This window comes from Lepidothrix coronata, unplaced genomic scaffold (assembly GCF_001604755.1).
Source record: "Lepidothrix coronata isolate B3197 unplaced genomic scaffold, Lepidothrix_coronata-1.0 Scaffold0, whole genome shotgun sequence".
Taxonomy (NCBI): Eukaryota; Metazoa; Chordata; class Aves; order Passeriformes; family Pipridae; genus Lepidothrix; species Lepidothrix coronata.
The window spans coordinates 4,477,734-4,496,488 of NW_016690180.1; the positions used below are offsets into that span (position 1 = coordinate 4,477,734).

At 34.5% G+C, this 18,755-nt stretch overlaps 1 protein-coding gene across 4 annotated transcripts in view; it reads right to left on the reverse strand.

Annotated features, from left to right (window-relative positions):
* Window positions 1-805: 805 nt before the first annotated feature.
* TUSC3 (tumor suppressor candidate 3) overlaps window positions 806-18,755 on the reverse strand; it is a 106,628-nt gene continuing 88,678 nt past the window's right edge. For all 4 annotated transcript variants that reach the window (XR_001873275.1, XM_017805751.1, XM_017805769.1 and 1 more), the window contains 4 exons: window positions 15,024-15,087; window positions 11,371-11,445; window positions 9,097-9,187; window positions 806-1,087 (listed from right to left, as the gene is read on the reverse strand). Coding sequence is in view for 3 of the 4 variants with exons in the window: in XM_017805751.1 (XP_017661240.1) it covers window positions 1,072-1,087; window positions 9,097-9,187; window positions 11,371-11,445; window positions 15,024-15,087 (246 nt within the window). In the remaining variant the exon portion in view is untranslated. The remainder of the gene's footprint in view (window positions 1,088-9,096; window positions 9,188-11,370; window positions 11,446-15,023; window positions 15,088-18,755) is intronic.

Sequence of the window (18,755 nt, forward strand, 5' to 3'; positions counted from 1 at the left end):
TAAAAGCATTAGATGAAGTGAGTTTTGTAAAGTCTAGTCAATCTTATCCTCATATTTAGAGGTATTCTTATGAACAAAGAGATTCCAACTGCTACTGACAGTGAACTGGTACTTGGAAAAGTATCACTTGGAAAAATACCAATAGGGAAGAAAAGAAGAAGCAGGACTGAGGAAGAGTATCACATGATGGTTCTTCTTTCCCGAGTCACTGAGAATACACTACGCTGGTGTATGCAAAAGGTTTATGAGCAATTCACATGATATGAGATGTGAACAGCTACAAAAATGGCATTTTTAAATGGCATTCCAAATTCCTACATAAGCTTTTCACAAAGCTGTGTGGACACAGAAAACTGGCAACTATGGTAACTCCTGTTCCAATACACTCATCTGTACTGCTTCATAAGCATTATTCAGGATAATACCTTCCTCCTGCTGCTACTTCAAAAAATAAGCATGTTGTAGAGAGAGCTGAACTGGTAACGTATGTACCGCATATACTGCTGAGTGAGAAAAAGAAGTTGAGGATGAAAATATGTAGAATATAATTTTATGTTAATGGCTTAGCATATCAAAGGTGATTAGAGACTCTATATACATACTCTGTTACAAAGCAAAGTGAGGGCAAGGTGCATGTAGTCATGAAAATCATTATTGTTTCCACCATGGTATTTCTCTCAATAGTAGCTGAAAAACTGAGGCTATTTTGTTCACCTCTAAAACACATCTCAAAATCTTATAACAAACTTTGTGTGAAAAATCTTGGTGATACCCTGTGGATTCAATAAGGAAGATTTAAACAGAAGCCCATTATAATGAAATTTATTTAAAATCTTGAGCACACCATATTCATAACATTTTAGCACTTTCCAATTAGATGTTTATATTTCTATAAATTATGCATTCATTGCATAAAACTGCATTCATTTATCTATCAGCATACTATATAAATTATCACAAAAACAGATGAACCAACAAAAGATTCTTGAATACATGTAACAATCGTGGGCTGATAATAGCAGTTATAGCTGATCTTCATGGTAAGCAGCTCTAAATGAATCCCGCTTGAATTCATTTAATTAAGAAGCTGAAAAAAAAGAAAACATGTTTAAATGCTGCAAAATGCATATACAACATAGCACAATTATTTGAAAATAATAAATAAGGACTTCAAAACATTAATTTGAAAAGTCATTTGACATTCATGTAATAATCTCTTAAGATTTTATATCCCATTTAGTAATTACTAAGCAAGCAGGAAAGTTATCAAATAAAACACGAGTGATTGAAACTTAAATTTGCCTATTTAAAAAATTAAAAAGGAAAACACTCTTCAAACATCTGTTCTCTTTAATCAAGTTCTGCATTTGCTCTTACTACTTCAAGTGAGAGACCTCTCCTAGGAAATGTTTCAGGTTTATTTAAAATCTTCTTCCTTTACTGTTGAAGTGGCACCAGAGTGGGAAGGCCATATAGTGCTTGGCAAGGCTTTGTAGGGTTGCAGACTCTTCTTAGTATTTTAATACATTAAGAAATTTCAGATGACATTGCTAGTTTTTTTTACCCCTGGAACAAAACTTTGCATTTCTAAAATGCAGATATGTATTGTGTGTCATACCTTTCTAAGTACTTTACCGAGTACAAACTGGGAGATGGGAACACATTGAAAAAGATCTGTCCATGACTACAGACTAGCTGTACAAACACAAAAGCAAGGAACTACTGAACGGAAGTACTGCCTCTAGCTTCACTGGGAAGGTCTTGCAACTCCTTATAGACATGCAATGTGCTCTAGCATACACATGTAGTAATTTCATCAGTTTTCCATTCATGGCATAATTAATTAATGATTACAAAACAAATACAAGTGCCATAAGCTTAAAAGACTGTATCAGTATAAAGATGTTCACTGCTGCAAAAAGCTGACAAGCTCATTAGGCAAGACATACAAACCAAGGTAAAACAGATGGCAACTGGCTGGGTGCTGGAGGGTGAAAGGATTAATGAAAGGGAAAAGCCAGCAAGAACAACTGCATGAAGAGATGAATTGTAGGGTGCTGAGTGGAGAAGTAAGAGAATGCTGAGTACATCCGTTAACCCAGGTTTAGGATAGATGTGTAAGGCCAGGTACAGGAAAGGAAATGAGAAGAGAGAGGACTACTGGTAGGGAAAAGGTTTGGAGGGAAGAGTGGGGAGGACTGAAGATTACAATAATCAGGAAAGTAGAACTGATAGGCTTAAGAGGGGTAAGAGACAACGATATAACTGTAAGGAAATACAAATACAGCAGTGTCATTTTGGATCAACATGCTATTATCTACTGTTCCTTACTTTCTGTCTACAAGGAAACTGCATCTTTAGCAGCTCAGAGACACGATACAGAATACAGATAAGAGAAACACTGAAAGTTACAGAACAAGCTTAAGAGGCTAGATACACAAAGAAAAAGCCTAAGGCAGAAAGATGAAACACATCACGTTCCATCTGAATATGAGGAAAACCTTCCATATTTCGAGGATGACAGAGCAGTGGAATAGGCTGTCCAGAGATGTTGTGGACTCTCCTCTGAAGAAACCTGCCTGGATTTGATCTTGCTCAACCTGCTATAGGTGAACCTGCTTTAGCAGAGTGGTTGATCTCCAGGGGTCCCTTCCAACCCCAACCATTCTGTTACTCTGTGATTCTGTGGAAGCTACAAAAAGCCAAAACACCGTGAAAAATCATAGAGTAGCCCCAAAGATAGAGACAGGGTGTGGGCAGTTTCTGAAAAATCTAGAATAACAGATTGGACAACATGTGTTGGTATAGATCTGCAAAAAGAAAAAAGGAAATGTCTCCTTATGAAGAATTGGGAAGTAGAACACAAAAAGCTGGCCAAACTGTGCCATTCCAGACATTAATTAGATGGAAAGGGGAAGAAATAGGTAGGAGTAAATGGCAACAGTGTAAGACTTGCAGGGAAGACATAAAAGCAAGAAGAGGCATTTTTAATGGTGGTAATCACAGAAGAAAGGTCCTATGAGAAGAGCATCCAAACTGTTTGCCACAGGAAGAAGCACATCCTTCCTAAGAGATCTGTTACAGGTCCAGACACCTGGAATTCAGATCTCCCATTCTTTAAAGAATTAGAAACCAGCATGGAAATCTACACTTCACATAGAGAAGAATGTGGAGGTTTGTGGATAGTCATGAATTCAGTGTGCTGTTTGATGGTTTAGATGAACAGAGAAAACCAAGGTTGACTTTCATTTCAATGGGCAGCTTCTTTGATGAACTGTTTAGCCACATTAAGAGTAGAAGTATTGAAAATGCTAAATGTAAGATGCTTTTTGATAGCTGTACATTATTGTTTTCCTGTCTTTTACAATAATCCCGATTTCTGCCATTTTGAAGAAATAGCCAATTTTGCTGGGCATGATAGACCAGAATGCGAAACCTGCTGTTTATCAGAAGTAGATTTACCAGTTCATAAATTTAATGTGAATCAATTGAATTTGCATGAAATCAACATGGAACATCTAAAAAGCTGCTAGTAGTGTGCTCATGTTTATTAATAAATTTAATTTTAGATGTCTGTTTGTTCTGTGTAGTAATATTTTATCAGTATATTTCCAAGAAACAACTATTCTATTTTATTCACTTGCATTTAATTTCAATGGCTCCATATTACACAACTGAACTGAAACTAATTTAATTACAATGAGGGTAGACAGGTCTTATGTAGTGTATATAGTGAATGTTCATGTTCTGGGACATCCTGCAATTTGTCTGTTTCTGTTGCATTTACTGTCCTCTATACAGTGAATGAATATCTCATGTCTGACTTAATATTTATGGTTTTTTGATGAAAATAAGGCAACTTTTATTTATCATGCTTCCTTGCAGCTTAGTTCATTTTCTCTGCTAGTCAATACAGAATATGTATTTTCCATTCCATCAATACATAGTTTAGAAGGCTGATTATTTTTTATGATTTAACCAAAAAAATTTCCACATTATTCTAGTAAATAATACCGAAATACAATGGCCATGAAGGATAATCTAGATAACAAAACGCTCAACTGGAGGTACTAAAAACTTCTTTCAAAAGTTAGTTAATGAAAACTTATGAAAACTTTGAATTTTCAGGTGTTCATTTCATTTAATATGAGGTTAAAACAATAAATGATAACATGTTGACTTGACAGAACAATTTAAAGCATCAACAATAATGAAACTGCTAAAAGTTTCATTCAGAAAACAAAGCAGGGCAGAAGACAACACAGGGCAGTTAATTAGTTGCAGCCAATGCTAAAAAAATAATCAAGAAACTGTTTTTAACATCAGTAAGGCGTGGACAAAACTTTTGTCTGTCCTTTTGAAGAAACTAGTATTACAAAGAGTTACATGCCTAACATTCCCAGTAATAGAATACTGTGCTACTGTATTGGTATCTTCTATTTTGTTCTTACCATCCTCTCTCATTCTTTTTCATGTTCTATGTGCTTTTTGGGCTGAAACTGCCTAAAGTGAGGTTTCCAGAGATTCCTCCAAGCTCTTTCCTGACTAGCAAAGCTAACTTAAGACTTCCTACTTTTGATTCATAGTGAAGAAGAGTCTTCAATCACTCACTGAGTATCTTTAATCACTGAGTATATTTAATATATCATCCATTCACTCTAAATACTGGGGTGAGAAGACTTCTAAAAAACATTCAGATATATCAACACACTTGTCTTATCCAGAAAGAATTATAAAAGGCAAAAAGGTTCAACACTATAAAATAAAATTATTGCATAATCTTTCAACAGCTAATGATAGTAATTAAAGTGAGAGTTTTACCAAAATGAAAAGTTTCATCTAGTTCCCATAAAAAAGGTGAATTAGTGCAGGTATGAAAAGCCCTGCCATTGCAAAAATGGCTCTAGCACACAGTTTTGTGTTTGCTCAGTGAGTAATTTTCATGATGACCTCCTGTGCTGTTTTCAGCTAGAGGAAGAGTTAATTTTCTTCACAGTGGCTAGTGTGGGGCTATGTTTTGGATTTGTGCTGAACACAGGGTTGATAATATAGAGATGTTTTTGTTATTGCTGAGCAGTGTTTACACAGTGCCAAGGCGCTTTCTGCTTTCTACACTGCCATGCTGGTGAGGAGGTTGGGGGGTGCATGGGAGGCTGGGAGGAGACACAGCCGGGACAGGTGACTCAAACTAACCAAAGGGATATTCCACACCATATAACATCATGCTCAGAGGGGAAGGAGGAGGAATGGGGAGACATTTGGAATGATGGCATTTGTCTTCCCAAGTCACCGTTACTTGTGATGGGGCCCTGCTCTCCTGGGGATGGCTGAACACCTGCCTGCCCTTGGGAAGCAGCGTTTTGCTTTGCTTGTGTGTGCGGCTTTTGCTTTCCTTATTAAACTGTCTTTATGTCAACCCATGAGTGTTTTGGCCTTTGCCATTCCAATTCTCTCCCCGGTCTTGCTGGTGGGGGAGTGAGTGAACAGTTGTGTGTTACGTGGCTGCTGGCTGGGGTTAAACCATGAAACCTCCATTTTGTGTCACCTTTCCCATTCCAATGCTTTACTGTATAAAGGCATTTTACCAACATATTAATTAAACAATTTTTTCCCCCAATCTAGCCTTCAAGAAGAAAATTCTTTGGAAGAAAGAATCAAATATGAATTGGAAAATATCTGAAGTGGATCAAAAAAATGTAAACAAAATACTACTATCCCCTTCTACATATATGCCCTCTAAAGAGGACCTTATAGATCTGTGCTCATACCTAGCACTCCTCAGGACACTTTTCTTTTTATCACAGAAATTAACAATGACAATGGCATTACAGGGTCAAAGAAACAACAGAATGCCCAGTACTTTTATTTATGCACATTAGATGAGGAAATAGCAGTCTTTCTCCCGTTTTTGCTCTATGTTTATCCAACTCTGTTTTGATTTATCTTCACTACATGGAGGTCACTGCAGAAAAGAGGATGCACAGCAGGTTGTGTTACAGTTTCACTTTTTATTGATGCATGATGCTTCACAGAGGACTGACTTGGTTATTCAGTGCCAGAGAACAGAAACAATTCAGTACATTTGACCTTTTTTTTTTTTTAAGTCGGACAGTAAAGCTGATGCTTGAGGTCATGCATACAGCATTAAAACAATTTCAGTTTTCCTTAACTGTTGCTTTAGACATGCCAACATAAACTTCCCTTTTTCCTAACAGATCATTAGTATGCATTGCTGTTGATATTGTTAAAGGCAACACTTTACTAGCCTGAGGACAATTTATCATGTAAAGACTGATCGTTCCAAGGTGAAATCTACAACCAGTGAAAGTAAAAGGACAGACGTACTTCACATCTTAAGATATATCTACACTGGGATCAACTGATGGGACATGGAACTTTTTGGAAGATCTTAAGGAATGTAGACAAAAAGATTAATGCATTTTAGCATATATGACTGAAGTTAAAATGCAGGATACTAAATTAAAAGGTCCTCTTTAGTGTTTTGTGCGTTCATTTCATTAAAATTCACAAGAACTATGCACAAAAATCAAATGGACTTCTCTAAAAAACACTATGAAATTGTGATGAAGATGACATGGTTGAGATCACTGAAGTGTCAAAGAATCAATAGGATATTTATTTCAAATAACCCAACAGAAAATCGGGTCAGAGCTACTCAAGAGACCAAAAGAAACATGGAAGATTTAACACTGGAAAGGATAGATAAATAAATTACACATTTGGGAAACTATCAAATGAAATTTGATAATAGCAGAGCAAAAGGATCAGCTCTAGTGATGGTTTCCAATAATTCTACATTGAGTGAGGTTTTAAGATTGAATGATTAATTTATTTCCATGAAAACATGAATAATCTAGGACAGATCAAGTAAGCCCAATAGATCTCTTTTACTTGTGCAGAAGTAACATGATAAAAAAAAGCCCTGCATAACACTTAGCCACCTATTAAATGTTTCTCATGTATTTATACATACACAGTGTTCATTTTTTTAAACAGATTTACTTGATGGGTGTTAATGATTTGTAAGTTGTGATATGGAGTGTACTTATCTCCTTAAGACAGAATTTGGTTTATAGATCTAATAATTTCTTCATAGTGACAACATGATGTGGCACTACCTCATTTTAACAGGATTGTGATGAATCATTCTTTTCAGCACTGTCCTTGATTTCTTTTATTTCTTTCTTAACCAGCTTTAACATACTAACAGGTGCACTTCTTTTTGACGTGCATTGCATATCAAACTAAATTTCTCGAAATTAAACTTTTAATAGAATTCAGAATTCCTCTTCCCCCACCCCCAATTCTTGATGTCCTTTATTCTTAGCTTGGATACTATCAGAGAAGTACAAAATCTACATAGGGTTCCAACTTCTGCTAGATACATTGAAGAAAAGATGTCTAGTATTTCACTAAATACAAGATTAATTGGGGGGGGAATAAAATTATATTAAAAAAAATCCACTCCGCCAAATATTTACAGCAAACAGAACAGCAAGAAAAGAAGGAAAAATCATACACTACTTAAAATTAGTTTTGTAAAGCTTGTAATGCATGATACTACAAGATATGTAGTAGACCTGAGCAATTAAGTCTCCAATAACATCAATGGTATCATGCTGGCATGCAAACTCACAGAGCATACTAATGTTCACAAGTTACTGTTCAACCCCAGACATCCTACGTATCACACAGAAGCCAGAAAAACCCTACTGCAAACATTCACAAAAGCCATGGAAGGGCTGGAAATTGGCACAGACATATAAGCATGTTCTTAATAGGTGATACGAATATTCTTAAGAAACTAGTGAAATGAAAATGAAAGTAGTACAGCAGCCAGGTTCTATTTCATAGCTGTTAAACTGCATAGCAGGGAACACACCAGCACCACCAACTGCCTTTTCCATTTAGTAAACTTCTTATGAGAAGAGGGAAGGGAGCTGAGACCATGGGTTGCCATTCTTTGGCAGTGCTTCTCAAATGAGCTTTGAGCTGCAGATTAAGCTCATCATTCCTGCATTTTTAAGTTTAAGATTTAAGTAGTTAATGGAAAGAATACCTCACACTTAGGAAAACTGGATCCTGTCTTTCACCCCAAGTTAGTTGAGCTAGAAGGTAATCTCCAGAGGTGATGCTGAGAGGCCATACTGACTATCCCAGATGGCAAACTACTAAATTCATACTGATGAAAGTTTGCAGTATGATACTACTGGGCGCTTTACAGCAGAAATTCTTTCCTTAGCAGAAATTACTAAAAAGTAGGAGCACATCTTCTGCACACATTGCAAGGGGAAGAATTTCCTTGTCTTCAGTGTGATGTTATTAAATGCTAAAACTAATCTGAAGCAACTTAAACTAAATGTCAATTAATCAGCATAAAGTGATTAACCTCAGTAAACAAGAAAATGGTTCTAAAGTCTCACAGTAAAAACCAATAGAACAATTGTAATGTATTAGCTCAAATGTTAGATCTAAGTTGGTTTTGCAAGGCTGAATCCTTATTAGTGGAACATAATACAGAACATAAAGCTGGCTGTTTCACTAATCACAAGGCGTAATCATAGAAATCTACTTTTCTGTTTGTCAGACAAATTACAACTCTTTAAATGACAGGTGTACATATACTTTAGAAAAACTATAACCCTTTCTCTTCTCTGTGGTGGGGCTGACAAAAAAAGAGGGTATTTTTTCTGAAAAGTCATAGCATAGCACTGCACACTGCTTTGGTATTTTTGTATTTCATCTTATGTACATCTTAGTTATAAAGATACACAAATAAATATCTAATAAAGCCTTATAAAAGAAAGCATGTTTTCTTTTGCATTTTTCGTGGGGCACTGCATGGGTTACACATCTGTGCTCAAACCCTTTTAACTGGTATGCATTAGCAGTCATGTTTAACAACATGAGCTTTTCAGCCCTTTTTGGTTTGCTTGACTTAATCACCATTTTTCCTGCTTCTTCCACCTTCCATTGACTTCAGTGGTAAGGATTAAAGATTGTTAACCTGAAAGCTATTCTTAAACTTATACAAAGCTATTACAATCTATAAATTGAGAATTTAATGACAATTACCTGTATGGGTAGCCATGGTATTTGGAGCGAAATATCGATAACAGGAAGCTGAAGAAAAAGACCACGAGACCAAGGCCTACCAGACATATTACTGGAAATAAAATAACTTTGTTTATTAGCACATAAAACATTTTAAACTGGAATTTTTACAAAGAATATTATTTATGTCAATTATTTATAGAGAATTTTGACACAGTTAAATACAAAAATGTTACTGCCTTGAATACTGATGTCCACTATCTTCTGACAGGATTTAAAACCCATATGGAAATAATGTTTATGGTTATTAAGAAAAAATAACTTGTCACGGTAAATGTACTATCAAGAAAAAAAGAGCAGAAATTTGCAAACTAAATATATGTGGATGCAAACACCTTACTGCTGATAGAGGATTTAATAACCCTGCAAATTATACATATCAAGCAATGTCACTTCAGGTATTTACTTTTCTTTTTGGAAAAAAAATTACATTTAGAAAAATATCCCTTTACTGATGAAATCATGTTCTCTCTAGTCAACCATCTATGGCCGAAGTAACAGCAAAGGCAGCTAGTGACTACTTTATCTAGTTATTGGTGGCTAAAAATTTCACTGTTGTAAGTTCCAAGGCTGGCAGCCAAATCACTTTTTACTCTTAACTCAATAGCAATATAAATCTTCAGGTTTTGAAACTAAATAACAATGATGCAGATCTTCCGATAGCATCCTTTGAGCCTTTTCAGGCAAAGAATTAAGTAACAAGGTAAATGCTTAAATTAATAAATAAAATTTGGAAAATCTGTTGGCACCCTGTGGAATAATAGGATAAACCCTCTTTTGATCGTGATAGCTTGCTCTGTTGCATGTAAATAAACATTTTTAAAAAGGGAAAATGTTACAAGCTGATGCATATAACTCAGATGCAGCTGCTCTACATTAGACGTAGTGAGCTACTCTGATTTTAAAAACTCCTCTTCTTATACTACTCCTACTTTAGCCAAACCTTTGCTATTTAATTGCAATATTCATGCTTCAAAAGTGTGCTGCCTTTGAGCAAAGGATGAGCAAACATGAATCCAAGGAAACCGACAATGACGCATTTTTTCATTAAAACTGACCATGTGGAAACTGACGCGTGTCAACTGGAATATAAAATTTCAAGTTATTTTGAGAAAACTAGCCATGTACAAACCTAATAAACACACTTCATTATAAAGAAATCACCACTCACAAATATGATTTCAAAGCACGGATGAATAAATTGGAAGCATGAACAGTGCAAGCCAGATACACAGAAAGCATTCACATAAGGGGCACAAAGAGCAAAGTCTGAATTTGTACTGCAGTCCACTTTTATTTCACTGTGTTCATGTTCACAGACCCAGATCTAAGATTATATTTCAACTATACTCATGTAATTGTCTCCTCTAACATCAGTGTTAAAGCTAGATACTGTAAAAGATATTCAGAATGAAATGATTCATCTACAGCTAATTGAAAGAGATTCTCAAATCACTACTGATTAGAGATCTCTAGCAAACATTCAACCAGTTATGAAGCATTCTAGAATGCTTTTATAGAAAATAGTTGGCCAGTCTTATCTGCAATACTGTGTATTACAGAGAAGTAGCTAAAGAACTGATTTCAAAAGAAAGGGGAGGCAGTGTAGCAAATCTGGTATCTTCCAAGTATGAGGAAGTTTGATTCTGGATAAAATATTTTCATCATGTGTGTTTATGTAATTCACTGACAAAAAAATATTGCAAATATTTTGAATGACAACAACATTCAGAAAAACATAAAAATTGCACTTCAGAATAAAAATCTTTAGACATTACAGATTAGGATACTGTATCTACTGCTGGGTTTTCATCTTCCTCTCAAGACATGATACTGGCAAGACTATCAAGTAAAAGAATATTCAAGCTCCTTTGGATGTTGTCATCCTAAATGCCTAAATTAATTTTAAAAACAATGTTTTGAAACTCTTATTCTTTAAGTCACTCACTTTCAATGTAATTCAAGAGCCAAAAAGCATTTATGCAATTCTAAGTAGTAGAGATACTACTGTGTCAATCCGTACCTTGGCTGAGTGTGCTCAGAACATTTTTTTACTGACTTCATTTGAATGTAGTTTTATCAACAGAATTTTTATGCTCTCCTCTTTTCCACCCCAAAAAAGTAAACACTGGTTTAAAGTAAAGACCTTCTGAGAACCTAATCAGATATTCACTTGTAATTTCTCAATATCTTCTAATTGTCTAAACATTGCCTTAGCTATTTAGTACAACTTACTTCTCCTTTTTCCAACATCCCCTTTGGAGGTAGCAGCTTCATTCAGGAGTACCATTCCCATGGTGATAGCAGCATCTGTATTGCCATTGTCAAGGAAAGCAGCAGGTGTGTGGGTAGCTGAGAGAGCTACAAAGGTCCATCTACAAACTAAAGCTTTCAAGTTCATAACATGAAAGGAAATATTTACATATAAAACCCGCATATCGCAATCTGTACTGCACCAATATGCTCACCTGTGGCAAAAATCTGTAGTAAAATTTTTCTTTGCGCATTCTAGATTAAAAAAAGGAAAGAAGGTTCAAAAAGCTTTAAAGGATAGTTGTCAAGTAGGACACACAAATTTTGGACAGCTATAGAAATAGTTATTCACCAATATTTTATAATATTCTGTATATTTCCAGTAAAGGATTTTAAAAAAATAAAAACTATAAGATCCTTCAATGAAATTGCACACAATTCATTGGTTATTTGACACAAACTGAAGCAGTTGGATTGCTTTATCTTCTTCGGCATTTAGATAAGACATTAGCTTCCTCTTTAGTGTCATATTGCTTAATAGTTTAGCAGAGAAACATCTCAGAGGCAAGTCCTCAGTCACTTTCAATGTTTTGTTGTCTCATTATAACTGTTACTAATGTGAGCAAGTACATAACAATAAAACAATTTAACTAATCTAGCAAGATCTTAAGCCATTCACTTTATTGTTTATTTGAAACTATATAAACAAAATAGGAAGGTTACTACTGTGCATAACATCTGTTTTGAGGCAGGGAAAGCCCGAATGCCATCCTGAAGCAGGAGTGAACCATGGGTGCTATTTCAGAATCACAATTTCAGGAAATACGAACTTCACCAGTTAACAGATTCAAATAAGGTTGAAGTTTTAAGCATTACCCCAGGGCTAGGAAGCAGGATGACTATCAATGTTCATATTAATATTTTTCATTTTAGAAATGTTCAAAATTATACAAAAATGCTTAGACATCTGGAATTCCATTATGCAATTTTAATTAAGTTAAGCCTGAGCAAAAGGATTTAGAACTGTCAGTGCTAACACAATCACACTTCATCAGAGATGAGTAGCCTGATTTAGGTTTGAGACTTCCAAATTTCATATACATAGAATAAGAAGAGACAAATGAAAAATACAAGATTTAAAAAAGCAAATATCGATGGTGAAAGACAATAGACAACATCAAAAACTATTATTTTTAACACCACTTCTCTGATATTTCACTGTGTTCATGTTCACAGACCCAGGGTTGTCCTGACTCAGGTGCAGCACCTTGCACTTGGTCTTGTTAGACCTCATGAGGTTTTCATGGGTCCACTTCTGGAACCTGTCCAGGTCCCTCTGGATGGCATCCTGTCCTTCAGGTGTGGCAACTGCACCACTCACCGTGGTGTCATCTGCAAATTTGCTGAGGGTGCACTCGATCGCTCTATGTCATTAATTAAGATATTAATGAATTAATATAGAAACTAACGAATACAAAAAGTATGGTTGTGCAATGAAACACGTCTCATTGCTTCTTTCAAGACAGTTTTGCTTCAGTTCAGGAAACAATGAGCAATGACTAATACTCCACTTATACTATTCAATTCTCAAATCATAACCATCCCAGGGGATGATCTGACAAGCCTTGAGGGTTGAAGAAAGAGCATGTTTAAGACACCAGTTGCTAAATGTCTCATCTCAGTGAAGAAGGATGATTCCTAACTCAGAAGTTGAGAAAGTGGACAATAGTCTGAAAATTATCTATTTGAATCTGAATTTATGGATGAATTGTACACAATCAAGATGTATTTCAGTATTTTTTAACGGCCTGAAATCCACTTGTACTGATAGTTAAAATAATCCTGAATGTTCTTTCTCTTAAAACTTTCTGGCTTCAGCTATGTCAAATGGCTTTTCAAGAATTTTAGGAAGCATTACATGAGTCTTGGCACTGGAGTTCCCCTAAACTCCTTGAAATATGCATCTCACAACAGTGATGTAGCTGGAAGTTTGCATTTCAACCACTGAAATGCCAATCAAACTACATCACTTTCTTTTTTGATGCTTTTTCATTACCACAGCGGTAATGAAGTTCACCCCTATTACCAGTCCTAGGTGGGTACACTGTCTGTGTACATACACCTGGTATGTAATCAGTAACATTGTATAGATTTTACTGAATTTAATTTTGCTTTATAAAATAATTTAAATTGAGTATCTGACTTCTTCACAAGTCCTTCTTAACCATGTCCTAATTATGCAGCTACAGCCTGGAAAACCAGCAGATTTTTATAAAGAAATCATTTAGTAAATGGGATAGAATCACTATCTAAAAACAAGTATAGAAATGCAATGGAAATTCACATTTTTTCATCAAAGGTATTAAAAATTCACTTTATAGAGAAACACAACATTTTATTTCAACATCTAGCAAAAAGTGACAACCTTACTACTAGAAAATAAAAAGAAGCAACCAAATGAAACATGTACATTACCAGCATAGTAATGCCTTGTTTTAAAATTCAATGCGTCTTTTAAACTTTAAAGGATAAATTGAATGTACTGCTGTTTATCAATTTGGCATACTTTTTTTTCTAATTCCCACATTTTCTAGCAACATTTTCTCAATAAGCAAATAATGAATAAGCAATGGAGCAGCTAATAATTATTACCAACATTGAAAGTATACAGAAATATTAATTTTCATGCACATTTGTCAATATTTCATGGCAAAGATTTCATTTTGAAATTTGTGTGTGACCAAAAACTCATCTCAACAGTATTGAGCCATGAAATGAAATCTTAGAGAATTCCTTTTGGAAGTGGTAATGAACAACATCACTGAAAGGATTCTTTCAGACAGTTGCATTAATGTAACTGAGATCTAGTTATTACTATAAATTGGGAAATACTATTTTCTTTTGTTTGCTCCCATCAGACGAAGGTATTTGTAATGGAAACTAGACTTTAAAAATGGTTAATGGTGACTAGGGTTTTTACTCAATAAATAAAGCTGATGAGAAGCAGGGTTTAAAAAATCCAGAACATATAAGCTTTTCTTACAGTTTATTAAGACATATTCACAAAAAAAAATTCATTTAACTTTTTCTGACTCAGTAAGAATGAAAGAGTAAAAGGTAAAAGTAGGTCTCAAGAGTCTTTCTGTGAGAAGATGATGTCAGAACAAATGTGATTGAGTTATTTATTTCAAGAAATAGTAGGAAACTCTCTAGATTAGGTGGGGGGAAAAAAATCCAAGGACTACTGGAGGACAAATCATCTTTGTGCATGATTGGTAAATTTCTGTATGCTTTTCTTGTCAGTAAGAAGAAATAAAATTATTTTTTCAATGAATTTTTAACTATTATAACACAGAGTAAAAAAAAGAAGAAAATTAGTTTGTGCTACGAAAAGGTAACACTGAAGGCATAAGACTAACAAAGGATATAATAAGGTACACATTAGCAAAAGGAATGCCAGGTTTACTTGGCAGTAAATAGCAACAACATTGAATATTTACTTCAACATATAGCAAGTAAGGCAAAATACAATACCTGCTCAAATGTTCAGCTATTCCCTGCCAGAGCAATTTTATTTAACATCACACTGTGCCTCATCTTGCTTTTTTTATATTCATCATCACTTTGAAGGATACTCAGCAGAAGAATAATATGTGATTCTGCAACAAACTGAGCCTGACTGCTTCCATGTATGTAACTCTGTAAAATAAAAATGAAAAACAATCCTCTTTAAAACAAAGAAATCCACTGAAAATGGCACAACTGGATATGTGAGAATAAAACTAAAACCCATTTTGCAGAAAAATGCAGGCAGCAACAGCTAGAAATTAACAGCACAGTTTATGTATATATGTTTAGAAAAAAGGAGTGTTAAAAATAGTATATTTAGCAAAGCATGTATATACAGTGAATGCAATGTTTCAAACATTATATTATACTGGACTCTTTTTCACACTGCTGCCACTGTGGAATAAAGGACATAAATTTATTTGCTTAGGAGATACAATTTTTGAGAAGGCAGGTGATGAAACCAAGGACATGCATCAGCATGGCTTTTACAAAAGTGAAAGCTGAATCCTGACTCTAAAAAAATAACTCGACTTTAGTCGTTCTCAGATTGAGATATATATACCAAGTATATTTCATTTTTCTGCAATAAGGTACAATTGTGTCCTTCAGAGATCCTAATTTATAAACTCTCTTGTTTAAATGGATATGTTGTGACTGCAATAACAGAAGTTAATACTAAGCCTAACACAGTCTACTTCCTCCTTACCCCAAATAATTATTGTTAATGGGCTCCCTTTGTACATTTATTTTTAAGAACTTACAGCACATTAGTGAAAAGCGGTTAGAATTTATTGTTAACTAGTTATGATAGCAAAAAAGAAGCAAAAATTTGAAGGAATGCAAACATGCACAAAATGAGGGAGATTCTGTCTTTCTCTACTATATCAATTACAAATATTGAGTACAGTTTGTCATACTATTCTATGTGAAATTAAATATGTCCATGTTCTCAAAGTATTATTTACACATATTCTTCTTAGGCACAGATATAATTTTCACCCCAACTAAATAGAAAGAAAAATGCTCACATCTATAAAGGTAAAGAAACGGGAAACTTTTTGCCCTCCTTATGGATGCAGGGTTTTGTTAATTTATTTTTTCACTCATACAGGTTGCTTTAATTAATTTTATTCTGAATAATTCTGGTGGAATACCATCCTTTTCATGATTCAGAACAATTCAGATTTTAAATACTCTAATGCTTTGAAATACAAAAGAATGCCTTTTTCCACAGTAGTTAAGCTCTGATTGATGTGGTGTCAGATCATGTATTTCATAAGAAATTATAGAAGTTTTTACTCAGTAGATGGTTATCTATTGCTTTCAGAATTCAATCATATTATGCTCATTCAAATAACCAGTCAAAACTAAACCAGGCAAGACCTTCATGTATCTAAAGACTCCATCTCTCAGAGGTATCTTTTTTCTTTAACAAGATAAAAATCACTGATGTCAGAAGAATACCTCATTGCAGTATAATACAACAGTGAGCCAAATTGTATTTTTTGGGTTTTTTTGCATGACTCCTTATAAATCTCACTAAGGCTAAATATATCTATATATATACATATATATATACACACACACACGTATATATAACACAAAGGAAGAATATTTCAGATTAATAAAATTAATGACAAAGTTAAAATGCTTGATACATTGTGTACTCTGACTCAGACATGATCACAGTTCTGTGAATAGTGACCTTCTGTCATTATTTTTCACACACCTAAAGCAATATATATACACACAGGCTTACATACAAACTTGCAGAATCTGGATTCAAGCGTGCCTAACAAACAATAAACATCTATTTCTTTGATCATAGCACAAAGTTATAGTCTAAAGCTTACAGTGATTATAATATATATACTGTATTTGTTATTACAATGTGAACTGAAATAAAAAATGGGCCTTTCATCAGGGAAGTGCAACAGGGTTTAGTAGCCCTATTTAGTTATTAAATACGTATATGCATTTATACATCATCACTACTAGTCTTTCTCTACACACATGCTAAATTGAATGAAAACGCACATTGGGAACTAAAGACATATACTCTGTGTTGAAGAGGTATTATTATTATCACTGATTAATAAAACTGGTTGTCACAGGACTACTAGGATTATAAATGCCTTATGTATTTGCAAAACATTTAGATGAGAGATGACATTTTTATTCATGCACTTTTATACTTCGCTAAAGTAAATTACTTTTCTCTTCCTCTTATGGTAGCAATTTAATTCACTGTAACACCACTGAAGGAACAGAATCCAAAGTTTGCACATAAATATGCAGACACTATATGGAGAAATCATTACTTTCCTCAAAACAATTTACTGACATTATATTGTTTAGCTTTCTTCCTAACAGAGATGAAGAGCCTCATCTCCAAAAAAGGAAAATTTTATGCTACTGCTTCTGATGACAAAAATCTGTTCCACACTGGGGAGGAATCACATTTTAGGTTCTAGTCTTCATCACCCAGCATAGTAACTTTATTTAAAAATATCACTCAAGTTTGTGTGACTTCTGGTTTCACTTGGAAATAATAAATAATTACAAATATTTTTTTAATGAAATAGCACAGTTTCATAACCCTGTAGCTGTCAAACCCATACAGTAATGATGTTTTTTAAAATGCTAGCTAATATGCTCTCATCTCTGAAAATTTCTCAGTAGCTATTCAGACTTGAAAAATTGACTGAAAAATTCTCCTAAGCTGAGGATGATCAAAGTTTGCAGTAAACTGTTCACAATACTGTCCATGCAGACTACTTACAATACAAAGCTGAAATGCCACAAAAAAAGACTAAAAGTTATAAAAAAACTAATTAGATGGTTACCGTTTTTTTAATCATATTCTGATTAAAAAAACTTAAGGCAAGTTTTTATGTGTTACAGAAGTAGTATAGTGATTTAATGTAATGCTCTAGCAGGGTTGGTATCACAATAATATAAGGTTTCAACTGTTGGAAAGGCATTCTCAGAAATTTTCCATTAGAATAACAGAATCATAGAATGGTCTGGGTTGGAAGGGACCTTTAAAGACCACATAGTCCAATCCCCCTGCAGTGAGCAGGGACATCTTCAACTAGATCATGTTGCTCAGAGCGCTGCCCAACCTGAGCGTCTTGAGCGTTTCCAGGGATGGGGCATCTATCACTTCCCTGGGCAACCTATGTCAGCATCTCGTCACCCTCATGATAAAAAGTTTCTTCCTCATATCTAGTCTACATCTATCTTCTTTTAGTTTAAAACTATTACCCTTTGTCCTTTAAAACAGGTGTAAAATATCTGTCCCCATCTTTCTAATACGATCTCTTTAAGTACTGCAAGTCTGCAATAAGGTCCCCCTGGAGGCTTCTCTCCTAATTCATTAAGATAGGTAATCGCTATGATAAAATCCTAAAAAGAACAAGAAATTTAGAGCAGAATATCTTTCCCTGACTGTTGGTTAAATTAACAAAGTAATTAGTTTTATTACATGATGTAAAATATTCATTTTTATATCAGGATTTGACCAGTCTCTCTAAAGATAAAAGTCCTTAAGAAGACAAAATAATGAAAAGAAAGACAGCCTCATTATCACAATTAATTAGGTGACAGATAAGAGTCCTAGCTGCCAACTGATACTCAGCATAACGAACTAGATACAGTTTATTTGCAAATGTGAAACTTGGGCCAACCAAACTAAAACCTAAAACAAAAAAACCCTGACTAGAAGACCTGAACCAGAGACTGTAATTTGAAAACTAGCTGATGAATATGAATTTCTGGCTAAATGTCTCATAGGG